A 17,767-nucleotide genomic window follows, 5' to 3' on the forward strand; every position below is an offset into this window, starting at 1 on the left:
CAGCATCCTATAATCCACTAAAAATAAGTAAAGCTGTTATTTCTCAAGTGTACCTGGAAGCTGTGCCTAGCGCTGTGATCCACGCCTGGAAAATCCCAGCAAGGAATGAAAAGGGGCTTTTCCTCGTTATCACAAAGTAAAGCAGAGGCAGGAAGATCCCTCCATGGATGACAAGGCCCACAATCACAGTTACCATGTACATGCCAAGTTGTCTAGCAACTACTTCAAGGTCCTTGATTGCAATGATTTTTCCGCAGATGAGACAAGCAATGCCCAAAGGGGAATACCTGGGGAAAGAGAACAAACATAGACAGAACTGATCTTTGCAGCATGAAGTCATAAAGTGTGTCCTTAACAGAATACAGGCTAGAAACGACTAGGAGCTTCTCAGGCTTGACACTGAGATGCAGATCAGGAAGTGACAGAAATACAGTGGCTTGTTTTCACACCTCTTCTGAAAACACTAGCCATCTCCAGCAAATTCCACATCTAATTCATTTCATTCCATTCTATTGAATGGAATATGCATTTCCCGAAAAGTCTTTGATCCTGGAATGACATCCTTTGAGGATATGATAACATTACACAGGATTGTACAGTGATGTAGTAGTTGTTTTTAATATTTAACTTTTACAATTCATTGTTCATCTAGTTTCAGGAAGTTGTATTATTTGTTTCAGCTAAATGGCATGCTCCCGAGAGCCTTTGCTAACTACTGGAGTTGCCACGTGCCCAGGGCTCTGTGCAGGGAGATCACAAGCCAAACAGAATGCAATTCTGAAATACAGTTGTCTTTATAAAGACACACACATATGAAAAAATGCTGCTTCTAGCCACAGCAATTCTTTAACAATTCTAGACAGAAGTGAACAAGTAGAACTCCCAAAACCAATCTCTTTGTCAAGAAAATAGGAATAAAAAGCAGATCAGTAGAAAGAAACAAATATTTGCAGTCAATTTCTTGAAACTTGAATGGCTTCCTGCCATTGCAATACTGACTAAAATGGAAACTTCATAACTTAAATAAGGTATTATGTCCTGGGTGTACCAACTGGTGCTAAGTGAAATAAGAGTAAATTCTAGCCCTTGGAGTGTTATTTGAGTATAGTTACTGTCTCTCTCCATGCATAGTCAAGATCAGCAAGTTACCGTAACTACTGAAAGCAGGAGGGCTTTGTGAATAAAAACAACTTTTTATGTGGCAAGATCCCCTAAAAGAAAAGCAGAAGCATAACAGGAAGAAAAAGTCATTGCTTCAAGTTGCTTTGTTCACCTCATTTCTACATCACTGTTCCTGTCTACATGTCTCTTGCTTAAGTTTTCCTTTCAAACATTGATGATGTTGAATATTCATGCTTCAGGCACTCTTCTCCCTTTTTGACAAACTTTGTCCATCTAAAGCCTCAGGGAAGAGCCATACTGCAGTCCTGTGACTCTAATTTCCAGAGACACGCATGAATCATGGGTAGCAATGAGCTATGATATATACGTCATTCCAAAAGTAATGCTTCCTATTTACTTCCATGGAAACTACAACAGCTACATAGAGCTCAATAGCATTGTTTGATAGAGAAAATTATCAGCTACGAAATGCTTTTTTTCAGCATAGTCACCACCATTATCTTTGCATTTTTGCCAGCAATGAACAAGAGCCCTGAATGCCACGCTTAAAAAATCTGCACCAGAGGAGGGGACCCAGTTTCACAGCTGCTGTGATAGTGTGATGGTGTTATTGCTGAGAAAATGTTGCCCACACAGTTCATCCTTCATCAGAGTGAATAGATGAAAGTCAGAAGGCACCAAATCTGGACAACTTGGTGTGTAGTAGAACAGTCAAGATCGCAAGGCCAATGTACTCCATGGTCTTCAAACTGGTATGGGGCCTGGTGTTATTTTATTGCCAGAGAAAGGTTGTCTTCATCTCTGGCTTGACTCTGGAAGATCAAGCCTTCAGCCTAGTCAGCACTGTGATGTTGTAGTCAGAGTTGATGGTTTGTCCGTGTTCCAGGAAATCCAGAAGTATCACTCCTTTCCTATCCCAAAAAACAATGCACCCAATTTTACCTGCTGAGGGCTGTGTTTTGAACATTTTCTTTTATAAGGGAATTCACACATCACCACTCCATGGACTGCCATTGTGACTCTGGCTCGTGATGGTGACACCATGTACATCTCATCACCGGTAAATGATACAATCCAGAAAACTGTCATCTTCAGCATCATATTGTTTCAATAGGTTCTGACAAACTTGCATACAGTATACTTTCTGTTCCTTTTTGAGCATTCATGAGATTCATTTGGCACAAACTGTGATATTTCAGTTTTGTCACCATCATTTCCAATGCACTGAAGCTGATATTCAGCTCCGCACATATTCCCCTGTTTGTAATCCAACAATTTGCTTAACGCGCACTCCCATATCAGACACCATTTTGTCAGACTGTCCCTCTGCTGTCGTCTGTCACACAGCAACAAAGTTTAATAGAATATTTAGGGGAAGGTTCAACCTTTCCTGCCATACCACCAACATCTGCCACTTATGTCATGGTCCATTATAAAATAGGTGGTATTAGTTTCAGATCAGCCCTTGTATACATACTGTATTAGGAGAAAGTATTTCTTCTTTTGAAAGACTGTGGAGATACCAAATGTAGTAGTACAATGTTGTAGTGGAAATGCTAAGTCAGGGTCTGAAGCAATGATTGAGCACCTGGTGGGAAGGCAGGGCCAACCCAGGGGAGCTCAGGTGCATGCAATGCACCTGAGTGACCGGAAGGGGTGGAGTCGGGATCCACCCTTTTCCAGACCTCATTTAAGGATTGGCAGAGGAGGTAAGGGTATTTTGCTGGAGCTTTCTGCTTTCCTGAGGCCTTCCAAAGGTAAGCAGTTCTTTTCCTTCATTTCTGCATCCGTGGCTGCTGTATTTGGGCTCATTCTCATTTGCTGTAGCCATAGGCTTTGCCACCCTGCTACTATTGTGGTACCTTCCATCCCATTATAGTGTTACAGATGCTAAAAGTAGCAGTGTACTTTCATGGTCTGAAAAACGGGTTTTATGTGATATGTCCAGGTTTGTCACTGCATGCCAACTGTTCTGGGGGAAGCCCTCAGAACAATCACCAAAAAAACAAAAGAGCAAGTAACCTTCCAGAAATATAAACAAGAGCTTAGTCTTCACAGAGTAAGTCATTCCCTTGAAGGCAAGCCAAGCCCCGTTATTACTATTGGGTGTACTTCAAAAACAGGACAGGCATCTTTCCACTGCTGTGGTGTTCCAAAACTCAAATTCTGCTGAAATTATGGGGGAGGAACTATGCATCACTGAAGACCACTGGAATTTTATTTGATGGTGAAGTATTTTCATTACAGAAGACAACAAATGAAGTATGTCTTTAGGCCTCTTTGTAATTATACCTTATAGATAATACTCTGGGATTACTCTGATTGCTCTGTAACCTCCCAGGAAGACATGGAGGTTCTTAACATAAGGTATTATTCTTGTATGCTTAGATGCCTTCCTATATAATGAGTGTCAATAATAAATGTGGCATTTGAAGGTCTTTGCTGGTACCTTCATGTTTTGGATTTTACTAAAAAAAGTACAAAGCTTGTCAATTTCAGAAATATTACAAAATCATTCCTAAATAATACTCAGCATACAGAAATAATGCTGTTCTGGTTCTAACTTAACTGGTAAGTCTTTAAAAACCAAATTATTTCATTATACTGTTTACTAACAAATTATGTTTACTGTATGCTATAATAGAGTTTTGATAGATTTTTATTTATTTACCTATTTTGTTTCAGAAGTTAGGACTTTGAACTTACCACATAATCATAGTTACTAACTTCATTACGATCTCATTCAGGATATTGAAGAAATCCACCATCATCTTGGCTTGTTCTCCCATTTTCCCCATAGCAATGCCAAAAGCAATAAAGAATCCTATTAAACCTATTGAGGAAAAAGTTTTAAAACCAAGTAAAAAACAAAGGTTTTAGCAAGGTCTTGCATCTAGTCAGTGTCTTTGTGCTACCTGCTAATCCACATTTCAGAGAGTGACTATAGTGTGCTATACATCTCTCAGGTCTTTTCAACATGAACTCACCCTCAACTTTCATGATTCTATTCTGCAGGATATCCTTTAGTACTCTAGTACTTTACCACACTCTAACTTCACAGGTCAACTATAAAATTTTTCTTTTTTTCTGAATTGATTTGATCACCACAATCTTTCCAGTGCTATACAATTGTAAGAAACCTCATGCCCCCAGCAAATAGGGGAGGCAACACAGCACTACACCATTACTGTTTTTTGTTGCTGAAATAGTCACTAGAGACCAAGAGCATATTTAACATTTTTTTTTTTTTTTTTTTTAAAAACCCTTGGCAGATTCAACCTGCAGACCAGTCAGTCTTGTAATACTAGTAGCAACCCCAGAACGTGCTTTTTGCAGGTCAGGAGTAGCCTAGTTAAGAAGGTGGGGGTGGGAGGAGAAGGTTTGTATTGTACTTCAAGCTTAACCATTACATTCACATTAAACAGATCACTGCTGATGGTTTCAGCGAGAGAAGATATCTAATCATAGATTCAATACAAGTAAAAATGGGCTCCCTAAATTTAGATGACTAAGGTGAGAAAGCATGGAGCATTAAACTATCAGTGCACCTGTCTTGTGTTCCTTTGAAGCTGTCTCTCTAAAGCTAACCCTTGCTTTCCAGCAATTTTCAATGTCCTGAGAGAGGGGTTATTGGGTGATACTGATAGGTGGTTTGAAAGTTAACGCATCACTTGAGGGTAAATTTTCAATCATGATACAAACTCAGTATTTAACAAATGTGTGAATTCATGGGAAATTCCTAAAGAGAAACCGATAAGGATAAAAAAAAATTCTAAAGGATGGATTTCAGCTACTACTATGCTGGGAAAAGATATTTTGTCTCATATCTTCTCATTAGGTTTAGTAATAAACCTTTTGTGGTATGTAAGTATCCATTCTCTTGCATAGAAGATCACTATCTAGCACCAACCTATCTTTGCTGAGTCACTTAAAGAGAGCACTGACATGCATGTACGTGTGCTGCAGATCATGGAGAAATAATGAAAAGCTTTTCAGTCAAAGACCAAGTAACTTGCTGGAATTTAGACTGCACATCAGAAAATGTTTGTAGGTGGTTTCATTCTATTAATTCCAGGCTAGCTGCTGCATTATTCAGAGAAGTCAGGTTGGCTAACACTTGCAGGAATTTGCCTGGTTTGCATAGTTTATGCAACCTGGATGGCAATTCCTCAGTGTGTTCACTTTATATATATGAAAAAATGAACAACAAATGACTCTGCAACATTTGAGAGTCATCAGTCAAAACACTACAGTAAATATCCCACCTAAACTATAGTTTTAACAGCATTCATTTCCTTCCTGTAGGAATTTTACTCAGCCTTCTAGCTATTTTCTTATCTATGATGGGATCAGCACAGCACAAATTTCACACTAAATGTACTTCATCTCTTGCATCAGAAATGCAATTTTGGTGCAAAATTCCAATCCGCTCCTTTTGAAAGAAAGCAGCTCTTCTGTCTAGTGATGCAGAGGAATAGTAGGTCCAGCTCTTCTTAAGCAGGCCGTCTCCCAGAGAGGAAAAAAATGTCCTCAGGTCAGTTTATTGATATCATGTCCCCTGTCTAAGTAAATCAGCCTCTGCCAGCCAATTCACCAATACATGGTGGTGGTCTGCAGGCACAGCAATCCTTGGCTTAGTAGGAACTGCTTATCAGCTGTACGGAGTCTGTAAGGGGCCATTTGCCACTAAAAAGTGAAAGCCTAGTGGTGGGATAAAGCAGTGGTTTAAGTACTGCCATATGCTGTCTCACTGTGAGGGCAGTACCTATAAACACAGGTGCGGACCTTCACCCTGTAAACATGCTGCTCCAGAGCACATGAGTCTTTAAGCATGGTTGTGCTGATTAGCACTACAAATTGAGGGCTAATTTGAGACCAGTTTCACCCACATTCACAAAGAAGGTGAAGAAGGATCACTTCTTTCTGGGCTGGTAAAACTGAGTCTAAGCGCAGAAGAGAAATTAAGAGTGGTGTGGCAACTCTTTGTTCCTTCATGTCTTTGCCTCAGCTTGAACAGGTGCTTCAGGAAGGAGTGGGAGATAGGCAAAACCTTTGTACCACCCCCATATGTTGGCTTGTACAGACAAGATGGCATGATGGCAGTTGTTCATAATGTGCAGCTGGTAAAGGTCAGCAGCCAAGATGAAAGAGAGAGGGAGTTGTGACTCAGAGATGTGTCAAGCCTCTCTGGGATTTTTCTTGGGTGGTGCGGTGCACACCCCACCTCTCACTTCAGGCTGTGCCTCAAGCCAAAATCTAGTTCAGCTTGCCCAAGAAACCTATTAGAAACAACTGAGTTCAAATTCATCAGAGGGTGGGTAAAGCACTGCCTCTTGAAGCCCTCCTCCATACTGTTTTGCCAATATGAATTGCTATTAGTCTAGATGGGCTACCTCTATGATGAAAGGATATTCTGGATACCTCCTACATAGTTTCCCACTGTACTCCAAATAATTCCCGTAAAGCTGCCATTCCAGAATAATTCACCTGATTCTGTGATATCGTTGTACTTCTACCAAGACCGTTTGGTTTTCATCTCAGAGACCAAAGGGAAGCCAGTAGGTAAGAAGATAACTATTTGTTGAGATTGAATTTGCACTGAGAAGCAGATCAGACAACACTGACTACCCAGTCACAGCCAGAAACTGCATCAGGCACATGATGTAGATATTTGACAGGCAAGTTTTCCTACCCAGGACATTCATGCCATCCTTAAATTCGAGTCCCTTCTTAATGACTAGCTGGGCTTCTGGTGATGCTTCACGCACTGTCTCATTCATCAGAGCAAAAGCAGAGTCAGTAACATTAGGTGGCTCTTCAATGGGTGGTGGCACCAGCACTTTCTTGGTGACAGTTTGGATCTGAAGGCAATAAAAAGAAAGGATGAGAATGGAGATAGACTGGATTTATTCCACATGAGAGATCAGGAAATAATAACTTTTCACTTGAAACTCCAGAGAACTATATTTTTAAAGGATTAGGCACACATTCCACAGCCTCTTACCCCTTCTTCCAAAAATAACTTTGTTTTTCAATAGTTTAAAATGACACGCAGTCCTGGGAAACTTCACTGTGATTCTGGTGTGAAAGCATGGCAAATACTCTTTCCTTCTTGCTAGTGTGTAATGTTTTACAGATAGCTAGCCTCTTTGTCCAGATGGTTCACAAATGGTGCTTCACAGATTGTATGTTACCCATAGATGTAAATTATTTAGCACTGAAAGTCGGCTATCTCTAAAATCACTCACAGCAGCAACTCTACAATAAGGCTTGTTATTTAGGGTGGACTACCCAGCTCAAGTTAGTGTAGTGTGATGCTTAACTTAAAAATTCATGATATTTCCAACACTTCACTCAGTGACTGAGGTTATTTAAAATAAAATGCACGCAGACCCAGAACTCTCTAATTAAAACATTCTAATAAACTGATAATGAAAGATTTAAACCACCAGGTAACTACTCAATCAAATCTGACCACCTTTAAAATAAGAAGGCATCAGTAGCTAAATGACTGTGGACCTCTCCTGGCACATGAAAGGAAGGGTCAAGAGAAATATAGGAAAGAATGGTGAGAAAGGAATGGGCTCCAGTTTATGGCTAGGCAAAAAAAAAAAGTGGGGTATGAGGGCAGAAAAAAGGAAAATCACTGAAAGGACTGCCTTTCCCCATAGATCACACCTTGAGCCTTTCATGTCTCTTCATGGCTATGAGACAGGTGTTTCATGACTATTTTGCCGCTGTTTTCCCACCAGCTGCCTATTTTCTGTGCTCTTAGAAATATGTTTGAGCAAGGCATCAGAGCCACACATTAGTCTTTCAAAAACATTTGCACCTTCTTTCTGCTGAGATGACACGTTGTAGTACTACAGATGATGATCCAGATTGGATCCACATACTGTTTTAACATACCTTACATCTCTCCTTACCAAACCTGATGTCTACATTAGACAGGGGGTTGCAGACAGAAAGCCTGCACAGCTCCTGTGCGAGAAACTTCTCAGTAGTTCTGAAACCATCAATTTCTGCATGTTTTCAATTTTTTTCAAGTGTTCAAATTTATCTGAGAAATGTTATCAATGCTAAATATATTTTTGTAACATAGATGAAATGTAAGAGCAAAGTCACAGAAATTAAACTTAAAACATTAAAGCTCAGAAGTTCCACAACGGTCACTTAAGACAGAAGTCCTCAGCCTTTCACTGCATGTGGTCACAGTACTTACTACCTCATGTTTAATACAGAGTTTAGATTCCAACAACAATATCTGAAGCCTGAAAGCTATTTGAATGTTGCAGTCATTTAAACGTGATCGCCCGTGTCTCTGTCATGGCACTTAACTTAAATCTCTTCTGGAATAGCAGTTTTTATTATAAATTAAGAATTTTTTTCTTGACCAAAAAAAAATAAATCAACAGCTACAGAAATTCCATGATGGTTTTGAGCTCAGTTGCCAGATGAGCTATATAAAAATTGCAATTTAATCCCTTGTTTGTAGAACTCCCATTGGGATCACTGCTGCACAGTACCACTGTTGTGTACGCTTCAAAAACAACCTTTGCAAGAATGTTGTGAATTTTCTTCCTCCTGAGGCAACCTGGAAACTTTGAGTGAAACTTTGCTTGTGGAGAAAGTCTGCATAAATATCTGCACTAAAAGGAATTAATTTTTCCTTCTAACTCCTTTACTGAGCAGTTAAGGACTAATGGAAGACAAGTTCAGTGTGGAAAGGATTGTGAATGACTTTGCAAATGAGAAGTAGCTTTGTGATAGAGGCTTGCACTGGCAATTAATTGGGAATCTGATAAGAGGAAACTTAGGCCATAAGCTCAAAAGGGAGTGTCCTTTGTGTGCCACTGAAAGCAGTCAATGGACACAGTCCTGGTAATGTGGGCTTTGAAATGGGTTTGCATTGGTAAACTTAAGAAACAAACGATGGAATTGGCGATCTGTAAGTAATGAGGTGAATTAAACATTAATATTATGCACGCTGAAATAGCAGTATTAAGGTTTTAAGAAAACTATTTTACACGGGTAGCGTAATTTTTTTTTCTCCCATATTTTTTCTCTTTTGTCAAGGTATTCAGCCACTTTCAGCAGACCAGAAGTGTAGTTCTCTCTTCCATAGTTTAAACTAGGGAAAGAAAGAAAAATATGCAAGTATCCTGTACTCCCCCTCCATTTTGCAAAAACACATTTCACATTACATGTGGTGTTTGGCCAACCACAGTTTAACCACATGACTGACATTCCCATGATGATCTGGAAATACTGAGAATGTTCTCTCATTAAACCCCCAAGGACTATGTGTTTTTATGTGGAAGACTGTGGAAGAAGTGAAGAAATTCATGTCCTTTTGGCATCTTAGGTTGCCTTCTGTTCTTTCACCCCCGTGGCCTCTTCTGTCTTCCCCCCCTTCCTCTTCAGCCATAATCACAGCTCATGCCATTTCACTTAGGAGCGTTTAAGGGCATATTTGGCAAAAAAGCTTATTTCCTTTAAAAAAAAGAAGTCTGCATTGCTGCCAAACAGCTTAGCTGTAGGAAAAAGCAGCTCACATATAAGAAATTTGTTTGAGAAAGGCAGGCTTGTTGATCTCTTATTTCCTTTATGCTTCCAAGTGAAGCCATTTTTAGTAAGTATTGGCAAAAAGCTTTTTTGACAAAATTTATGTACAAGGCAAGCAACACAGGGTCTAACATCCAACTTTCCCAGCATGCCTCAAACTTGGCCTGACCTAGCCACCTGTGGGTGGATCAGCCACCTGAGTGCATTATCCTCACATAGGATTGTAATCTCTTGATATTATGGAAATTATGGGAAGTTGGGTTTCAGAGTACATTCCCGTGGCAACCAGCCTGAGTGAAGATCATTCAGTCATTATACACTGGGCACTATAAAACCACCGACTTTGTAGGTAATGACTAAGACCAAATTCAGTGAGCATGAAAGATCCTGTAAGTCATCAGCCACTCAGCGCCAAGCCATCATTCATGCCCTTATATACTGTATAAGAAGTGAGGAAAAGTTTTTAAGATTACTTAGTAACAAACTAAAAATAATGTTAAAAAAATGTATTAAATAATAATTACTAAACAAAAGAACTACAAATAATGTTCTTTCATTTACCTGCTCAAGTCCTAGGACCTGTATTTCTCTTCGCATCACTGTTTCTGTCATTCTTTTTCTGCATCACTACCTCTGTAGACAAACTTGGTCAATAAAAGTTTTAAAAAATATTTTGAAGGAGTAGGATTTACCTGCTGAAAACATGCTTGGACTAGATTTTCAGGGAACAGGTTTCGGATCAGATCCAAGAAAGCATCCAGACTAGATACTTCATCATTCTTCTTCCCTTGACCAAGCTGTTTCTTGAGTTTTGGATTCCCTGGATGGATAGCTAAAACCAGAATCACCCCCAGCACGGCAGCAATAATAGTGGTGGACATGTAGTAGACCATGGCTCTCGTTCCCAATCGGCCACTTGCTTTAGCATCTAAACCAGACAGTCCTGCATGTGTTTTATTTTTAAGAAACAAACAAACAGAGACTCAATATCCAATTCAATAAGCATCACAGAAAATGCTGCATAATTTGTAAATATTAACGTCTGCCTACTTTTTCTCTTTGTGTAATTCTTGCTGAAACTTCTCCCTCCAAATCTTACGTTAAAAATATCTGCTGTTACTACTTTAAAGAGAATAGTTTGAGATTCCATTTGACTGCACAAGAGACATCAAAAAATAAAGAAGAGTTCATACCACCTTTTGCTTATAATGCTGCATATTGTTCATGTTCTGGATGACAGCACAGATTTAAGGCAAGGTATTCTACTGTCATGACACCTTAATTCACATGGTTCAATGTGGGAATTAGGTGAAAAAAACATTAAGAAAATTCTTATCTTAAGGAATGTGGTATGTCAGCATGTTTTTGAAAACAAATTCACTGGAGCATCTATCAAAGTCAGGAAATTAAGTTAACTCCAAATACACACTACAACTGCAAAATCCCTGACAGGATCACACACAAAGCAAACCAGGTGATTTCTGTAGCAAGCACCTTAAAGTATTTATGGCTAATAGATCTTACCTGTGATTAAACTGGAGATAATTAAAGGGAGGATCAACATTTTTAGCATCCTCATAAGTATATCTCCTGGGAAGGCTATTAACATGATGATGTCAGGGTCAATAGGTGTTGCTAGACGAAGAAGACCCCCACATAATGCACCCAGGATGACACCTGGAAGGAGAGTAAAAGAGAGTAAGTAGAAAAGAAAAATATACAGGAATTGATCCATGTTCATTGATTATCAGAAAAGCCTAGAAGAAAAATAGCTATGGAAGGTGGTTTTTTGGTAGAGAGACTGATTCTGGAAGGCATAACCCCCTGATTGCTACCAGCTGTAACATGCTTACCATATATCTCACAACTAAAGAGAAATAGTCCTGAGTTTGTACCTAATATGCCATTCTGCTTCTGTGTTGTATTTTCCCCACAATATTATTGAGGTTTAATAATACTGTATAGTCCTTGTAACACACTATGGGAGAGTTAAATGCAGGCAAACCCGAGGCACTGAGATGTAGAGATGTACACAGGGTTGGGACTCTTCTCAGTATTACATCTGGCTCTTAGTATAAGAATGATACTGCATGAAAGCAAAACAGCATAAGTAGCTATTTTACAGCCTAAGAAAAGCCCTACAGGAAAGATAAAATGGTCATGAGAGGAAAACAGATTCAAGGGTAACCTGGGGCTTTTTGGAGGGGAATATCAGTCATTTACTAGCAACGTGGTCATCTCTGATTTTATCAGCACACTACTAAGCAAACTAGGGAATTAAGCTGATAAAAGACCTTGTCAATTCCAGCTTTCTTTCAAATCCTAATTGATCTTTCAGGCAGCCAGACACCACTTTTCTACTCAAAACAGAAATTACTCCTACAGAGCCATTATTCATCCTTTAAAGTGTTTGTAATGTAACACATGCAGAAAACTTGATTGAAGAAAAATCTGATTCTTAGTACTAATTTATTGCTACCTCCCTTTGATGGACTGCATCCTTCTGTTCTTGTGGTACTAACACTCTCTAATAGTCATTACCACAAAGAATTTCTTCATCACAAGTGTACTGTGAGAACACCTAAAATCCTCTCTCAGGGCTGAGGCTGTTAAAGTCCTGTCTATGTGAAAAAAGGCCACATTTACTTCCCTATCAGGGTCTTCATAAACGGATATTCTGTTTCTACATCCAGGATGCTTTTGTCTTTTTTTATCCCAGGCTCAATTGTAACAAAATTTGACATCAGAGCTTAAGTTGTGATTTACAGCAACTATGACTCTTTGTAGTACCAGTTTGATATGATGCAGAATATACGTTTACTTAAAACTTTTATGGAATTGCATCAGCCACCTTCTAAAGATGATTCAATGCAAATACTCTGTCTAAACATTTCAGCAGTATGTGTTTTGAAGGCTTAAAAATACGGCTATGAAATTTGTAGCTCACGACCAGCTGCTGTTAGTCTTTCAAACAATAACAAAACAGAGTATGTCTATGAATTTGCTGAGTTACGCTGTTAGGCTTTCAGTGAAAATGAGCCAGGCAAAGAGCCAGGGAGCCACAATAAAATGTCAAACTGTTCCATATTTGGAAGCTGCTAAAACCAGAGGTAACGTTCAGGATGAGATCACTGAGCACTGGCTTACAGCTACAGAGAGGGGGAAAAACCTTAACAGCAGAGTGTGAGCTGAGAGATAAAAAGATGAGAAAAAGTAAATTTTGAAAGTTTTTCTCCTTTTTTAAGTAACAGAGAGAAAATGTGCAGTGCATTTGGTTTCACTGAATGACATTGATCTGACTCACCTTGGGGCTTCAGTTGCATTCCATTCGAAACCAGAGACAGTAGGTAGCTCAGTTGTGTGGACTCGTTCCATGTTGTGTTAATAACACCTTGCACACCTGAACTAGAGGGGCAGTGCCTAAAGGTGTCCTACTCACTGTCTGACTGTTCAGCTAGAACAGCAGATGAGCACAGAAAGGGGCTGTGGTCTTACACCAACAAGTACAGATCCTCAGAGCACTCAGACAGGCAGATGTAGCTTACCAAATACAGTAAGAGTCAGGAGCAGATTCCTGCGGAGTGACTTGAAGAACTGCACACATATGTTCCCAGATCTGTGCTCCACTGGACTCAAATGACTTTCATGCATCCTCACTTCTACTTGCTTCGGCATATTGTTGGCGCTGGAATAAAAATGAAAATCAAGTAAAAGTTAGAGCACAAGATGCCAAAAGGAAGAGGAAAGCCTGGATTATTTCCATCGCACGTAACTAGGGAATCTGATGCATATTCCATTGCTTCCCACATTTCATAAACACCGTATCTTTACTGCTCTAAGGAGAGAGGTGTCTGAAATGTTACTGTCTGATATGTCTCTTCTAAACGTGTAACCAATAGGGTACTTTTTGGAGTTCTCTCTGCAAACACAATGAATTCACAGGACACCCAACTGTTTCATGCATTAACTTATTTGTCATGACCTGGGGAATCTGATTTCCCTGGAGATCACAGCTGTCCCCTGAAACAGGAAAGGTGGCTGAAAAGCAGTTAACAGAAAAATGCAGTTAATATCTTGTTTAATTCCAATCCAGAAAAAAAAAAAAAGAATTTAAAAATGAGGATTTGGTAAAACAATCCATTACGGGATATTTTGTGTAAGATTCCCAAAACTTTTCAACATTAATATTTTCTATTAATATAATCAAAACGCAGAGCTCAAAAGAATCTTTTTCAACCAAGTTCTAATGTGATTTGATTAACAGCTACTGAAAAAAAAAACCCAGAAAATTACACATTCCCCATGAAAGCCTTTGGTTTCATTGAATTTGTAATGTTTAAAGGAAAACATATATGTATATATGTACATATATGTGTGTATATATATATATATATACATACATTATATATATATATTTGAGTGATACACATGAGTGTAGGCCTTTAAAAAAGATTCAAACTTTTTCAGTGCCTGAGAAATCATTAGCAATAGATTCATTTTTTATATACAAAACCTTTAAATATACTTTGAGGAAAAATAAAACAAAAAAATACTGCTGCAAATAAAACACTTTCCACAAACCTTATAGCCATCTACTTAAATATGAGAAATATCAGAAGAACAGCTAAAATGCAATTTTTATTATCAAGGAAAGAAGAAAAAGATTGTGAGACCTGGTCTTATGCCAGTTTAGGACAAGACTTTAGGAAGAAAAAGAAAAAAGAAAACAAATCTGCATCTACAGTATTAGATTGAGGTTTACAGAGCTAAAAAAAATGTGATAAACAAAACTTGGATGCTCTATTACTTTTTAAATCAGGATATGTTGTCCCACTATGAGTCTGTCTGGAGACTCATAGACATCACTATGACTGCCACAGAAAGAACAGCAAGCTAAAGCATCTCTAGAGAGACAAAACAATGCTTTATTATATATAGCACAGTTTACTGTCTTCATAAAGTTTCTTGATAGAGAATTACAAAAATAATTCTGTGATGTTCCCACTGAAAGTAAAATGGCATTTATTTCCAGTGCACCTGGTGGATAAAATAGCAGTGCCAGTAAAAAATATATCAGGCGATATGTTTTTTTAAGAGACATGGGAAATTTCTAATTCTTGTGATTTAGATTTTGTACCTTTTGTATTTTATAATCATAAAATGTACTTCTGACAGTGGAATAGCAAGTAATATTTGTGCATGTTCTGACAGCTCAAATGAGTGGCATGCCTTCTTGAAAATTAGTGAACACAACTATCAGATATAAATAAGAATTAGAGGACAACGTGCCGTTATTTGAAGTGCTGTAAGAAGAATGAAATAGCATCTGTAGTGTTCGTGCACATGGGTCACAGAGACATGAAATCACACGTGGAAGGATGCCACAGAATTAAGGAGACTGGGATCTAAGCTTTACATCTAAGAACTCCTTCCAGTCTCACTTGCACGCTGCATGTAAGTGCAGCGCTTATTTAGGCCTATATTCACCAAAGGCTGATTTTATTCTCATCCAAAATTTTGAAATATGGACGGTTGAAATTAATTCAAAAGAAAATATTACAGGATCTTCCAGTAGCAAATTATTGGCAGAACTAGAGTGGGTCAGTAAGCAGAAGCCCCTGCTGAAGCCACATGTCTTTCCAGACTAGGTTTAGTTTGGTTTCCCAGATTGGATGCTGTCTCTTTCCCACACCTATAGCTTCACAGTGTCAGTAAAAAAGCTACCTCACAAATACTTGCTGCAGGCTACTCTAAACACCATTTTCCTGATTGACAGACAACAGAAGAAACAATTCCCTGCCCCTGTTGCCCATAGAACCGTTCCATGCAGAAGCAGGCCTCGGGTCCCAATCCTGTACCCAAGGCTTATTTCTGTTCCCACTTGTGTCTCAGTGACATCTGGGTATTTGCTGGCACTTGCACTCCTTGCCCTTGGAGGCTGGTCCAAGGCATCCAAACAGAGGCTAATGAGGTGTAGGGATGGTGGGCCTGCTCCTGCAGCTGCCATTCAGGATTACATCCCAGGTGCACCGAATCCAGCCCTGCTTGAGGTTCTCAGATAACACAGAGCTTCTGTGTTACAGCAAGTTCTTGTATGCAAGTATCACTGAGATGAGAAGAAAGTGAGGGCACGAAGCTCTTTAAAGGCATTTCTGTTTTTCCAGGATCTTCATACCATCAACCATGTGTTTTTCTCTGAAGTGCAAAAAATGAGTTTTGCATTCTCCAGCTCTTCAAAATAGGAAGGAAACCTCCACCAAGAACAGAAATTCTGACTGGCATGTAATTGCTGTGTTTTTATTTTGCTTTCAAAGAAAAGGACCTAACACACACACAGACACAAAAGTTAATTGTGCAGATGTGTTACAAAAAATGTTGACAAGTGGATATGATTGCATATAAAGTGGGACCACAAGAACAATTATCTAAGCATCTGCACTGTTAGCACTGCTCTTAGCACTGAGATTTCTATCACCAGACCAGAGACAAGGCTCTTAAGGAGGCTGTAGGGTACGGGGGGGTTGGGTAAGGAAGACACTAACAAAACAAAAATCTGCTGTGAATGGTAAGAGAAGCTTCTTGAGTAGCAAGGACTAAATCAATGTTTTGCCCCAGAAATTTTCTATCCAGTTACTCAGTGATGAAAATCTGCTTGACCTCTGACTCATGGAAGTAGACTTGGGTCTTAGGAACTGAGCCTGAGGTTGAATTCAGTGAATTAGCTCCATGTTAATGGAACCTCTGTACATACGTATCATGAGACAGCACAAGACACATTTCAGCAGATGTGATCTCTCAAACATGCTGATGATCACCTTTGCTGAATAAGCTGCTGTTCCACTGCGTGGAGCTTCCATAGCTATTCAAACTAGCCAAGCATTCTGTATGCTCATTTGAAACACAGCAGACCAAAACTTCTTTTAGTCTAATGTCACTGAAGCTACAACACTGTACTGCAAATTAACTCTGCTCATTATTTTCATATGTCCTAACGATAAGCAGCCAAACAGCTAAGCTGTGGAATAGGCCCACAGAGAACTGTAAGAACCGAGGCCTTCAAATTAAAGATATTGTTTTCTGCCAACTCCAGGCACTGGAAAACACTGATGGGACTTGTAAAAACATAAAGCAAAAACTGGAAAATGCATAGCCATGTGAAACAGCTCATTCCACAAGCTAAATGCATAGAGTGGCTTTTGCACACCAAGTATGACCTTCTGCCTAACCTAGCTCACCAGTGCTTCTCCCTTCTGAGGCAGCACTTGCTCCTAGAAGAGAAACTTCTCTGAGCCCACAAGAAATGATTTTTATTCACCTTGTGAGTATAGAGATGTCCCAAAGTGAACACAATCTGTACTTTTACCTGCTCTGCCAAGGCAATACATGCATGCATTAATAGAAACAAGTAACAGAACTCAACTGCAATTTTATCACCTTTCAAGGAAGGAAGCAATCTCTTTCCTGAGTAAGCATGAGGTTAGCCAGTTGTTCTTTCCAGTGTCCCCCATCCACCCAGTCTGCACAAGAACAAAATCTGTCCAAAAGTATTTGATTTCAGATTACTTAAACGTTTGTAGTTAATTTTGCCTGTTATAGTGCTCATGTATTTCTCCGCAATTTTTAAGCTGCTGTTTGTTTCGCTTTCTGGTTATTAGGCATAATTGTGTAAAAATGTAGGAAAACAACTCATTAAAACTTTAGTGCCTCTGGGGTTTTCAGTCCTACTTCCTTCAAAGATTTTTCTTAGGTTTTATTTTACCTCCCTCTGTGAAAGTCTGCTGTTATACTTCATTTTCACTCCTTTCTTTCTCACATTCCCATTGAAGACTCTATATATAAGGGTATGAAAAGATCATTTGCTTTTTCACTTTGTTACAAAATATAAACTCATTTTCTCACAAAACTTAGGGGTTAACAATTCAAGTGTTTGTTAATGTGTCAAAGTGTCAATTGAAGTGACAATACCCTTTAAATTCCAATCAGTCATTGGAACACATACCCAGTTTGACATCAACCTAAAGCAGAGACCACAAGGAAAGAATAATTTGTGACTTAAATGAAAAATGTAGGCAAAGATCGT

General features: G+C 39.0%; 1 protein-coding gene across 6 annotated transcripts in view; it reads right to left on the reverse strand.

The window, feature by feature from the left end:
• The window catches only part of SLC1A2 (solute carrier family 1 member 2), a 77,167-nt gene that overhangs the window by 15,815 nt on the left and 43,585 nt on the right, over positions 1-17,767 (reverse strand). For all 6 annotated transcript variants that reach the window (XM_085224577.1, XM_085224576.1, XM_085224572.1 and 3 more), the window contains 6 exons: positions 13,233-13,372; positions 11,212-11,364; positions 10,380-10,630; positions 6,815-6,983; positions 3,829-3,955; positions 54-287 (listed from right to left, as the gene is read on the reverse strand). In XM_085224577.1, the coding sequence (XP_085080703.1) occupies positions 54-287; positions 3,829-3,955; positions 6,815-6,983; positions 10,380-10,630; positions 11,212-11,364; positions 13,233-13,362 (1,064 nt within the window). In that variant the 5' untranslated portion in view covers positions 13,363-13,372. The remainder of the gene's footprint in view (positions 1-53; positions 288-3,828; positions 3,956-6,814; positions 6,984-10,379; positions 10,631-11,211; positions 11,365-13,232; positions 13,373-17,767) is intronic.

Source organism: Meleagris gallopavo, chromosome 5 (genome assembly GCF_905368555.1).
Source record: "Meleagris gallopavo chromosome 5, MGAL_WU_HG_1.1, whole genome shotgun sequence".
NCBI classification, from domain to species: domain Eukaryota; kingdom Metazoa; phylum Chordata; class Aves; order Galliformes; family Phasianidae; genus Meleagris; species Meleagris gallopavo.